The sequence below is a fragment of the Euprymna scolopes genome, chromosome 32, assembly GCF_053919585.1.
Source record: "Euprymna scolopes isolate OS-2025 chromosome 32, ASM5391958v1, whole genome shotgun sequence".
NCBI classification, from domain to species: Eukaryota; Metazoa; Mollusca; class Cephalopoda; order Sepiida; family Sepiolidae; genus Euprymna; species Euprymna scolopes.
In genome coordinates, this window is record NC_136513.1 from 51,777,311 (window position 1) to 51,790,433 (window position 13,123).

At 36.5% G+C, this 13,123-nt stretch overlaps 1 protein-coding gene across 3 annotated transcripts in view; it reads right to left on the reverse strand.

Annotated features, from left to right (window-relative positions):
* LOC145256352 (kinesin-like protein KIF16B) overlaps window positions 1-13,123 on the reverse strand; it is a 173,920-nt gene that overhangs the window by 122,206 nt on the left and 38,591 nt on the right. For all 3 annotated transcript variants that reach the window (XM_080115170.1, XM_080115169.1, XM_080115171.1), the window contains exon 2: window positions 4,381-4,450. In XM_080115170.1, the coding sequence (XP_079971296.1) occupies window positions 4,381-4,450 (70 nt within the window). The remainder of the gene's footprint in view (window positions 1-4,380; window positions 4,451-13,123) is intronic.

The following is a 13,123-nucleotide window of genomic DNA, read 5'->3' on the forward strand; positions in this document are numbered from 1 at the left end:
AATGTCTTCTCACGTGTGTTCTTTCATAGGCAGGATTGTTAACAGCTCCACTTTTGTGCTAACATCAATTGACTCATCCAGCTGCAGAGAAAAACACTTACATTCTAAAATGTCTTTCGAAAGTCGTTTAATTAAATCTTGTGCCATGGCTTCACTGCGTCTTGTAACTGTAGTTCTTGATAGCTGGAGAGCTCATTGATGATAGTATGTCTGTTTTATTTTTTTTTTAAATCTTTGAAAAACGACTTTTAGCTTTAACAAATGCCTCTTTTTACCATTTCTCCATCTTGGAAAGATTTCTTGTTCTTAATAATTAAATGAGTCACCAGGAACGAAGCTTCTGTGGCCGCATTTGCTTTTGAAGTTAATTGATGAAAAATGCCGTCGGGACAACTGGGATTTCAGTTCCTTTATCTTTCTCAGCTCACTTTTTTGGTGGAAATTCAGTATCATAAGTTTTATGGACAGTCTGAAAATGCCGCTCAACATTTCCCTTTTTTGGTATAGTGACTACAAAATGGCAGATGAGGCAAACACACTTTGAAAATGACATAGTGGAAAAAAAAAAAAAAGTCAACCTCTCATTCCGTATGGAAATGGTACGTTTTAAACTTTTTAGTTGATCGAACTCCTCTGGTCATTTTTATAATCTTAAATTTAGAAAAAATAAATCAGAGGCCTACCTACTAGCTTGCTAAAGTGCACTGCTTTGTGCAATTGTAATGGCCTCTTTGATAGGAAAGGTAAGATTAGCGCGAGCAACCAACCACATCAATCAAATGAATTTAAAAAAAAAAACAAAAAAAAAAACAGATAATAGGAAGAATGTACGAATCAGGGTTGAATTTATTTTGTTTCATTTCATTTCATCCCGTTTTTTAAATTTATACATTTTTAAAATTTTCAAATGAATTTCAATTTGTTTGTTTTTGTTTTTTTTCCGTTTTGTCTGAATTTGAGAGTTACATTTTTTTTTTTTTTTTTTTTTTTTTTAAGATGAACAAATTTCATTTTAAACAGAGTCAAGATTATCATATTTTATTTGATAAAAACCACTAATTTTTTTCCATCTTTTAATATAAAATTTTCAGTGGAACGTGAACTTGTTACCAGCAGAACGAACGAACAAAACGAATTAATTTGTTTTGTTTTATTTTAATCAAAACCTATATCCAAATTTATTTATTTTAATTAAAACCTATATCCAAATTTTAGAACGAAACGAATGAAAATGCTTGATGAAATGAAACGAAATGAATACAACCCCGTGCCGTGCGATTGATTCACAGTATCTTTGCAATCAACTTGTAAATCACGATCGATGTATTGAGCACCCCTGGCTTCATGTACAAACTTCAAGTTTCCAATGACCACGTGGATCATCATTTGTTTAGATGGACGTATATAAATCTCAAAATCTGTGTGTGTGTTTATATGTCTGCTAAAAACTTTAGTCATTCGTATCATTATGATATAGACATGGTATTGTATGAAAAGGTGATTCCTCCGACAAAAAAATATCGTAAAAAAAAACAAAAACAAAAGATCAAGTTTATTTCATGTAAAAATGTCGGATTTGAAGGGAGGGTGATGCAAAAATCTTCACTATAACGTTGAATCTTAAACAAGCATGCGCAAACGCAAGTTTCTAACTTTGTTTTTTTAAAATAAATAAATTTACAATGTGATAGCATCATTAGAATCTTCGTCCAATGGATAGGATACTCATTTACGGTCTTATGCTTTGTAAGTTCACGCCTGACACGCATTGGTTTTATTGTTTTTTGCTTTCACTTCTCATTGATGTCACCCAAGTCCCGTGTTTTTTGTTTTTTTAAATTAAAAGATCATATTTAAACGGATTTTACAATCAAGCAATCCCCCCTCCCCACCCATTAGTCTATCAGGTAAATCTTAGTCGTCTGTGTTTATGTGTGTATTTTTTTTTTTTACATGGGGAAGGGGGGGGTTCACCACTTATCAAGGCCCGAAGGCCACTCAGGGATAAGGGTTATTGCGTGTACAGTAATCAATGAGATAGTATTGCAGTAATCATTAGTATTGGAGGTTTGATAGAATGTCTTACTTAAAGGGGCGGTTTGTCAGGAGTTTGTTTATGTTGGATTTGAAGACATCCAAGTTGTAGTCAGGTGGGAAACAGGCAAGCGGCAGAGAGTTCCACTGGCGTGCAGTTCTAAGAAAGAAGTTTTGCTCATGGAATCTACGTTTGGATTTAGGCACAGATAAAGAGGGGGGAAAATTTTTGACAGTAGTTTCAGACAGACAGGTGTTTCTCGTGAAAGATTGGCGAGGGGGGGACCAGAGATTGGAGTTCAGATGATGATGCCATGGAAATAACAATAAAACAAAGACAGGCTTGCAACGTCTCTTCTGTGGGAGAGAGGTTGCAGGGAAGAGAAAAGAGCATCCCCACTAAACCACGAAGTCTATTTTGTACTCTGTCAAGGCAGGATAGGCTGTTTTTAGCAGCTCCTGCCCAGATGTGGCAGCAGTACTTCAGCCTAGGACGTACTTGGCTTTTATACAGATAGAGAATTGCATCAGTAGTGAGATATCTTCTGGAGTGGTAGAAGGATCCCACCATTTTCCCAGCGTCCTTGGCAACAGACTTGATGTACGTGTTCCATTCCAGATCAGGAGTAAAGGTCAAACCCAGAAGCTTGTCAAAACATGGAGTCTCCCCAAGACGAGAGTCATCCATTTCAATTGATGCCAGATTATGATGTAAAGATAGAAGCTTGGTTTTGGATGCATTAAAAGTGACCAGCCACTTCTTCCTCCACTATACCACGCGCTCAAGATCAGAGGAGAGAGAATTAGAGAGAACTTTGTCATTTACGGCCTTTGATGTGTTGCCATAGAGGGTCGTGTCATCAGCATAGATGTCAACGAATGATTTAAGTATGTGTTTTGGGAGATCATTGATGTAGATCAGGAAGAGAGTTGGGCCCAGGATGGACCCCTGAGGAACTCCAGCATTAATACTGTGGGCTTCTGATTTCTGCCCATCAACCACTACTCTTATGAACCTATCTGAGAGAAATGATTTAATGATTGAGAAAACATGTCCAGTGATACCGTACATGGAAATCTTGTGAACTAGGCCCTTATGCCATACCTTTTGAAGGCCTTTGATATGTCAAGAGCAATTGCCTTGGAAAGGAAGCCTTTGTCAAGAGATTCACTAATCCTAGGAGATATAACCGTTAGCACATCTACTGTAGATCTTGCAGAGCGGAAACCATATTGCATGTCACTAAGAAGGTTGTTTCTGTTGAGGTGGTTGACTACTTCTTTATTTAATATGGATTCCAACAACTTACTCATGACACACAGGAGACTTATTGGTCTGTACTGAGAGGGAGATGACTTTTCACCTGAATTCTTAAATACAGGACATACTGATGAGGTTTTCCAGGGTGTTGGAAAGCACTTCTCCTTAAGGCAATGCTTAAACAGTTTTGTAAGTATGGGGGCAAGTTCTGGTTGGAGCTTTTTCAGCACTTTAACTGGAATGCCGTCAGGGCCAGTTGTTTTACTGGAATCAAGGTTCTTGATTAGCTTCGCGACATCACGCACAGATATTTGTATGTTGCATAGCGTGTTGTCTGTTATAGGGGGAAATACGGGAAGTTGATGGCCTTTGTCGCATATAGAGTAGAATTGACTGCAAAGTTCTTGGCAAATAGTCTTGTATGTCCACTAAAAATCTTGTCCTTCACATCATACAGGCACATATGCAGTATTGTTAGAAAAAGTGATCTCTCAGACACATGGAAATATTGAAAAATAAAATCGTCAATTATCTCATGTAGAAATGTCATTTTGTTTGATGGGGGGGGGTCAGATAAAAACCTTACTTTTGACACAGTTTGCAAACCGTGCATGCACAAACCTTTGTTACATACATTTGTTTTAAATAGCTAAATTTGCAACATTATAACATCTGTGTTTTCATGGTTCCATCGATAACGCATTCACATACTAACTTAAGTTATGCAAATTCGCATGCAGCATTTTTTTTTTATTTTTGTTGTTGTTTTTTTCTTTTTTGCTTACACAATTTTGCCTTCTGTTTCACTTCTAGCACCCAAAGCAGTCTTATTTTTTTTAATTTTTTTTTTTTTTTTTTTTTTTACAACCAGGCAACACTTTCAACTTCCCATTTGCCGAATTAATCCTCACAAATCTTCAGAAATTTTCCGATGAAAATGTTCTTATCAGCAAGTTATTTAGTTTTATACAAGGTTTGAATTTATTTGAAAATTTAATTATAGTATTTTTCAATTCAGATGAATGAAAACAAGTAAAGAAGGGATATAAAATGATTTTCATGTCAGAAAAAAAAAATATACCAACCTTGTTGTTTATGATCGTGGTCTTGTTGTCGGCCATAGAAATAATGAATTTGCTGTTCAACTCCTCCTCCCTAAAAGAAAAAACAAAATATCCAAAGTTATATGGATATTTACACATCATGTTAACATCGAAAAAGGATATGAAAATCTCTAAATCAATCGAACAGAAACACTGAGGACATTGCAAAGGCTGCTGCAAAAAAGGTGAGTTCCCTCTACTATGCTAGAAAAACTCACAATAGACAGTACCCTATATCTTTACACAGCTACCACTAGCCCATGCATGGAGTATTGTTGCCACATCTAGACTGGTGCATCCACCACTAGTCTCTCCCTCTCAGATACGGTCTAAACAAGAAGAGTCCCCAATACTCCAAAATAATATGTCCCACACTATCAGCCAAGCTCCAACTTCTGTTCCATCACTGCAATTTATATCATTATATGTGTTGCCTCTTTGTAAATAAAATGCCTATGTCAAGTCAACTGCGAGATCTCCATTTCTTCCACTATTTTCTGTCGTCCATGTGTGATACGCATACTCATATTCGTCTTTGGACAATCTTTTGCAAAGCATTAATAGTTATGATATGCAGACATCCCAATTCATAACAGAAAATAATGCCTTCTTTGATACAAAGTTCTAATGATGTGATCATCAGCCACCTGAGATTTTGCAAAAGTAATGTTCATACCAGATAGGGCAAGCCTCGTTAATCAGTTTTTGTATCCATAGATTAACAGCTGATAATATTCATTTCTTAAAAAATAAAGTTATAGAATAAAAATATTTTATGTGGTAATTCTTTGCCAGTTTGCAACTTCATACAATGTTACAGTTTCAAACTGACCACCCGCTCTCTCTAAAAGGTTCATTACAACTGATTTTATTAATTTTTTTAAAATTCTTTCAAATACTATTCATTAAACACCAAATTTTCATATTTCTTTTTAATTACTAGTTTAATTTTTAGAGTGGATTTCAATGTAAAATGGTTCATCCTAGTTGATTTTTCGACCGATGTTTTGACCAAGAAAAATAATGTTTAAAAATGCCTTGTCCAAATTTCAAATAGGAAAGAGCCAAAAATCGACAAAGTATAATTATAATTAGAGAATTTGGTGTTTAATCAATATAGTGACAAATATTCAAGTGGGCAAGCTAACCAGAACATATGTTAGTGGTTGAGTTAAAAGACAAGAATCAGGAAGCTAACAAAGATTGATTATGTATGGGAAGACTATGAGAAAGGAAGTTGAGGATACATGAACAGACGTGACGTCATAAGGTGAGGAAATTCTGGGATCAGATTTGTGTTTTGTTTCAAAGAAATGAATGAGAAGTACAATTTACAAATGCTTCTATAAAATGTTAAATAGAAAGGGTCATTTTATTTTTAATTGTATAGTGAATTTGCAACTTTCACAATGTGTAATTTGAAATGGAAAATGTTCTTTCCAAGTTGCCGACATATTTCTATTAAATCAAATAAAATACGCATCAAGTACGTTTGAAACCAAATCACAACATAATATCAGGAAAATAAACAAATATTTTACTTGTTTGAAATTTATCACAAATATATTTCGGAGGTATACTCCCTCTTCAGTGTGTTGTTTTGTTTCTTTTTTTCTCTTTTTCTTCTTCCTTGCCATGTTGTAAATTTGGAGCAAGAAGTCTGTATAGAGCTGCGTGTTGTATCTGGCGGTTGTATTTTCAAATGTTTGAACTGTGCGTAGGTAACGCGAGAATAAAGTCAAGAATGAGAAACAAAGAAACAAGTAAATATTTGTTTTTTTTCCTGATATTTGGCTTTCAAGCGCACATGATGCATATTTTATTCAAATTAAAACGTTTCTATATGAACTTCCATTCCAGGTCACTGCTTCCCCAACTGTACTGACATGCAAAAGTTCAAGTGCAACGTGAACCAACATCTTGCTGCCCAAATCCCTACATAGTACCCCAGTAGATGTTTCCCCTGATAGTAGCCCCCTACACCAAAGTGGCAATGTGCCTTGTTTGGGGTGAAAAACAAAAAAAAAAAAAACTCATTCTTCGATGTTATCTCGCATTGCCCACGCACAGTTCAAACATTTCAAAATACAACCACTAGAAACAATGCGCGGTTCTTTACAAACAGACATCTTTCTCCAAGAAACAAGTAAAATATTTGTTTTTTTCCTGATATTTGGTTTCAAGCGCGCTTAATGCATATTTTATTTTATTCAAATTAAAACAACGTTTCTATTGAACTCTCATTCTTGACATGCAAATTCTAGCTTGAAGTTTAATTTTACTTCTTTCTTATCGATCTGTCGATAGCTCAAACAGTAAGCAATGTAGCTGGAACACTAAATGCTTTGGTTTTGATTATAACTGACGGCACCCAAGTTATTTTTTTAAAACTTGAAACCAGTACTAATATATATATATATATATATATATATATATAAAAATAAGCATAAATATGGTTAAGTAGAGTCTTAATCGAAGATCGTTTTACTCAGAAAATCGCCCATATTTTATTTGAACGTAGATAAAAAATTTTTTTATTTATTTAAAAAAATTTTTTTTTTTAAACGGTAATCTACGGATTCAGGTTTCGAGGTTCTTGCTTCTCTTCAGCGTAACTGGACTATGTCTCTAGGAATCGAACCTCGGACCATGTGTATTACAGTCTGGTGCATTAACCGTTATGCTATGAAATTCTAGATAATTTTACTGTTTATTTTTATCGTTTATAAACTTACGTAGATTTCTTGTTCATTTTTTTTAGAACAATAAATACAATTAAGTAGCGTCTTCGCCTCGAAGATCGTTTTACTTAGAAAATCGCACATATTTTATTTGGACATAGATAAACGTTATAAATGATAAAAATAAACAATAAAATTATCTAGGACTTCATAGCGTAACGGTTAATGAGCCGGACTGTAAGTTTGATTCCTAGAGACACAGTCAAGTTATGCTGATGAGAGGTAGAAACCTTGAAACATGCATGTCCATAGATTACGGTTTTAAAAAGCTCCAGTAACTCTCGCTTCTCCTTTTTTGTCCCTCAGTCCTCATTCAATGAGTGATTTTTCTGACAAAGGGTGAAGAAAAAGCTGCTTAAAGGTCGGTAGTACTTGGTGACCAGTAGTCTGAGATGTCGGAAATTTTTCTGTCTCTGTCTGTCCTTGTGGCCATGTCACTAGTAAGGGTGCTGGAGGTAAACATTTTGTCTGGGCTGATAGTCAGGGACCCGAACCTTGGATTAACCACTAAGGAGGCTGTCCTATCAGTAGGCGCAAAGTACTGGGACTGCTGTATTGCCATTTGGTGAGTGGATCTGGACCATGCAGTAGTCTCTGGTGGGGCCTCTCGATGCCATACTAGTGGGTAATTGTTACGGCTTTACCTTTTCGTGTGCTACAAAAAAAAATTTTCCTGTCTTTTTCTCTCTTACTTTCCCTCTCTGTACTGCTCTAACCAAGTATGCCGACCTATTCCACAAATCCCAAAACCTCAACATGAAATATCTCCAGAATAAAAACTCGATTAAACCTAGAACCCCATCTTCCAACGTAGACCCCTACTACCAGGTCTCCTTCTCCAACATCAGGGGTCTACATTCCAACCTTCCAGAGGTTGAAACCCAATTACGGGAGACGAAACCGAACATATTATTTCTAAGTGAAACTGAAATAGGGCTGACCACTTCCCTAGATGAGTTCATAATTAACGGATACTCTAATTTAACAGCTAAATCTGACCCCCAAGATCGCCATGGGCATGGAATATGTGCCTACATTAAGGATGGCTTCCCGTGTGGCAGGGATATCTCTAGAGAAGATCCTAATTTACCCTATATGTGCTTCAGGGTTGCACTTGCTAACACCACTGCATTTATATTTGCCCTCTATCGGCCCCACAACAGCGGAGTTACTATCTTTAAGAGCATATCTGAGAAAATAGACCACATACTGTCTGCACATCCCTTGGCTAACATATCTATGGTGACTTCAACGTCCATAACGTGGAATGGCTGACCCATTCAAATAAGACAGATGATGAGGGGAGGTTTTGTCATGATTTTGCCATTGCTTATGACCTCACTCAGATTGTTCGCGAACCCACCTGTCTGCCCAATACACCCGGTCAGTATGCAAGCCTCCTAGACCTTTTTCTCTCAACTTCCCCTGAGCTATGTTCATGTTCCGTTCATTCTCCTCTAGGATCCTCCGACCACTCCGTCGTATCAGTTAAGATAAAAACGAAATGTAAGAAGCCCCCAGACGTACCCCTCAACCGTACTGTATAACGATACTCTATGGCTGACTGGGATAGCTTCCGTACATTCATATCTGATTTACCTCTGCACTCCATGTTTAAAAAGGAAGTGTCCTCTATAGTATCAGATCTGACCGAATGGTTAATTGTAGGCATAGACCAATTCATACCATCTAAAAAATTCCAACAAAAACATAACAGCCAGCCATGGTTCTCCCCAGAATGTGCTGCTGCTATCGCGCACAGAAATCACTTTTTCCATAGCTACCAACGTAATAGATGCACTGAGACTAAAGCTGCTTTCAGGACTGCCAGCAACCACTGTAAAAGAGTAATAAAAAATGTAAGAGAGCTATATGCCCAGTCTGTTAAATCCAAGGTAGCTTATCAGCGGCTTGGTTCATACCAGTTTTGGCAAATAACAAATAGGATCCTGAACAGAAGTGTGCGTTCTATCCCAACCATTATCAATGGACCAGAGGTCATCTCGTCAGCGTCAGACAAGGCCAAACTATTTGCAAAGAACTTTGCAGCTAATTCTACCCTATGCGACGAAGGCCAGCAACTCCCCATATTTCCTCCTATAACACAGAACAAGCTAGGTAACATACAAATATCCGTGCATGAGGTCGCCAAGTTAATCAAGAACCTAGATTCCAGTAAAGCAACTGGCCCTGATGGCATCCCAATTATAGTGTTAAAAAAGCTTCAACCAGAACTTGCTCCCATACTTACGAAACTATTTAAGCGCTGCCTTAAGGAGAAGTGCTTTCCGTCTCCCTGGAAGACCTCATCAGTTTGCCCTGTATTTAAGAATTCAGGTGATAAATCATCTCCCTCTCAGTACAGACCAATAAGTCTCCTGTGTGTTATGAGTAAGTTGCTGGAATCCATATTAAATAGAGAAATAGTCAACCACCCCAGCAGGAATAACCTTAGTGACACACAATATGGTTTCCGCTCTGCAAGATCTACTGAAGATGGGCTGACGGTTATATCCCACAGGATTAGTGAAGTGAAGACAAAGGCTTCCTTTCTAGGGCAATTGCTCTTGACATATCAAAGGCCTTCGACAAGGTATGGCATAAGGGTCTACTTCACAAGATTTCCAGCTATGGTATAACTGGAAATGTTTTCTCAATCATTAAATCATTTCTCTCAGATAGGCTCATAAGAGTAGTGGTAGATGGACAAAAATCGGAGGCCTGCAATATAAATGCTGGAGTCCCTCAGGGGTCAATCCTAGGCCCAACTCTCTTCCTGATCTACATCAATGACCTCCCTAAACACATACTTAAATCATTCGTTGACATCTATGCTGATGACACGACCATCTACGGCAACACATCAAAGGCTGTAAATGACAAAGTTCTCTCTGATTCTCTCTCCTCTGATCTCAAGCGCGTGGTTCAGTGGGGGGAAGATGTGGCTGGTTACATTTAATGCATCTAAAACCAAACTCCTATCCTTACATCATCAACGCTCTGATCCCCATCTGGCATTAATTGTGATGGATGGCTCTCGTTTGGGTGAGGCCCCGTGTTTTGACAAGCTTCTGGGTTTGACCTTTACTCCTGATCTGAAATGGAACACGTACATCAAGTCTGTTGCCAAGGACGCTGGAAAGATGGTGGGATCCTTCTACCGCTCCAGAAGATATCTCACTACTGATGCAATTCTCTATCTATATAAAAGCCAAGTACGTCCAAGGATGGAATATTGTTGCCATATCTGGGCAGGAGCTGCTAAAAACAGCCTATCCTGCCTTGACAGAGTACAAAATAGACTTTGTGGCTTAGTGGGGGATGCCCTTTTCTCTACCCTTCAACCTCTCTCCCACAGAAGAGACGTTGCGAGCCTATCCTTGTTTTATCGTTATTTCCATGGCAGGTGCTCGTCTGAACTCCAATCTCTGGTCCCCCCTCACCAATCTTTCACAAAAAACACCCGTCTAGCTGAATCCACTGTGAAAAATTTCCCCCCACTCTATATCTGTGCCTAAATCAAAATGCAGATTCCATGAACAAAGCTTCTTTCTTAGAACTGCACGCCTGTGGAACTCTGTTCCGTCTGCCTGCTTCCCACCGGACTACAACTTGGATGTGTTCAAGTCCAACGTAAACAAATTCCTAATGAACCGCCCCCTTAAGTAAACACTTCATCAAATCTCCACACTAACGTAATGTACTTGCAATAACCCTTATCCCTGAGTGTCTTCCGGGCCTTGATAAGTGGTGATCACTGTGTAAAAAAAAAAAAAAAAAAAAAAAATGTATATATAATATATATATATATCGTTGGGGGCAGCATTCATCTGCAAAAAGATCTAGCTAATTTGCATATTCTTTTAAACATCCATTATAATTAATTCCCTATTAATTTTTTTCGGTTTTCTGATGGGATGATTATCTTTAGTTAACTATTACGTGTAATTATATTCATGCAGATATTCTACATGATTTATACTCGTGCAATATAAGTTATAGTAAACACAAACCTCTTTCTATATATTTATGTATGCATATATTTGTTTAAAAGTTTTATCTACCAAACTTGTCAATTTACAAACATGAAACTTAATATATAGGGTATTTGAACCAATGCGAAACTTTATATGTGGGTTTTAGCCAGGGAAAATCTGTGCAAAAGTGTGAAAATTAAAAAAAAAATATGGAATTTGGCATATGAAGGCTGAACAACGGCATTACAAATATGCATGCATAACGTAATAGCTTTTGGTTAATGTTTTAATTTTTAGCCTTGCAGCAAACAGGTCTTCATAGCCTAGGCATTAACGTCAAAGGAAAAAGTAAATCATAAGCTAAACGTATTTTCTAAAAAATTGTACCGTAGACATTAGGCACCGCCAAAAATGGCCGCAAAATCAAGTTGTTGTTGTTTTTTAAAACGAAATTACGTTTATTAAAATCCATTATTTCTGAGTAACTTTTTTTTTCCAGAAAGATAAAACCCTGAATTTTATCATATAGAAAACAGAATAATGTAAAACTTTTTCTACTATTTTTAATTCAATTTTAAATGTTAAATTTTCCCAAAAAGTTAACAATTGACATTTTTTGTCTTGCACAAAAAACGTACTTAAATATTTAAAAAAAAGGGTTTTGGAAATAATTAATTAATTTATTTATTGTCTAACTAAGATTTAGGATGATTTTCTAAGAGAATATGCAAAAATATTATAATATAAGTATCTGAATTTCAAATAATTCCACTTATTCATATAGGTAACCAGATATTCGCGTTGACGTAGAGTTCAGATCGACTCTGTTTACGTTTTCGTCTGATAAAAAGCAAACTATGGAAGACCAAACAGGCCCCAAAAAACTTATTTTTCAGTGACGAAAATTTCAATGTATTATTAAGCTGAGGCTGGCCAGTACCAGATGGGTGACCATTTGTATGCGTTTGGTTTTTAATGTGTATGTGTGTGGGGGCCAGACTCCCCAAAATGGGGGGGGGGCAATTTAAAGCAGAATAAAAAAAAATTATTTCAGCGCGTTTGGTCCACCATAGTCAAAGGCGGCAAACGTTTTCAAACGGGATCGAAAAAAAAGATGCTATTTTTAACACAAAGGGCACAATATTTATCGAATCTTTTTTTTTGGTATCGATTATTCAAAGCATGCCCTGTTTAATAATGGTCATGCATTATTCGGCTCGTTAAAAAAAAATTGTTAATTTATTTATCAAAAATTTTAAAATAGCTTTTTTCGTATAAATATTTAAAAATTTTTTTGTTTTGTTTTGCTTAACTTAAATTAATTATTTTACTTAACATATTCACCGAATTTCACACTTCAAAACTCAAAAGCGGGATAATTAAACACAATCGAAGTTCTGATATTCAGACGTCAAAATAAGGTATGCAAACAATTTTTTTTTTTTTTTTTTTTTTTTTGAATCTATAATTCTGTCCCTTACAACACAATATGTTGATTTCAGTCTCAGATGATTATTTTAAGCATATTTGTTCCCACTTCAAAACAAGGGGGGGTTTTGTAAGCAAAAAAAAATATATATATAAATATCGTTTATGAAAAATAAGTACACTGTTATAAAGTTCATTCTTCTCCTAATAATCGCTGAAAATTTCGTATTGATCGGATAATTACCTGATTTTTGGTAGATTTTTAAAAAGACGGTCCGTCAAAAAGTACTGACCTGCCCCCCCAGTTTTGGCGGTGCCTAGTAGACATTCTCATCCGTGTTGTTTGTCTGGGTATCAACTTCTAAAATACTGATCTGATTTTACGCCAAAAATAACCTCCGCTGTTTATTTGCCTGCTGGGATGCTAGAGTTTGCCATAATCCTGTACCCTTGAAGAAACTATTGTAGAGCTTTTTTTCCGTGAGTAATCCACAAGCCTTCCTAAACGCACATGTCATTCGGAAAAAACGAGAAAATTTCATGTACGTCGCATTAGCTAAGTTGATTAAGTCCTTGGTT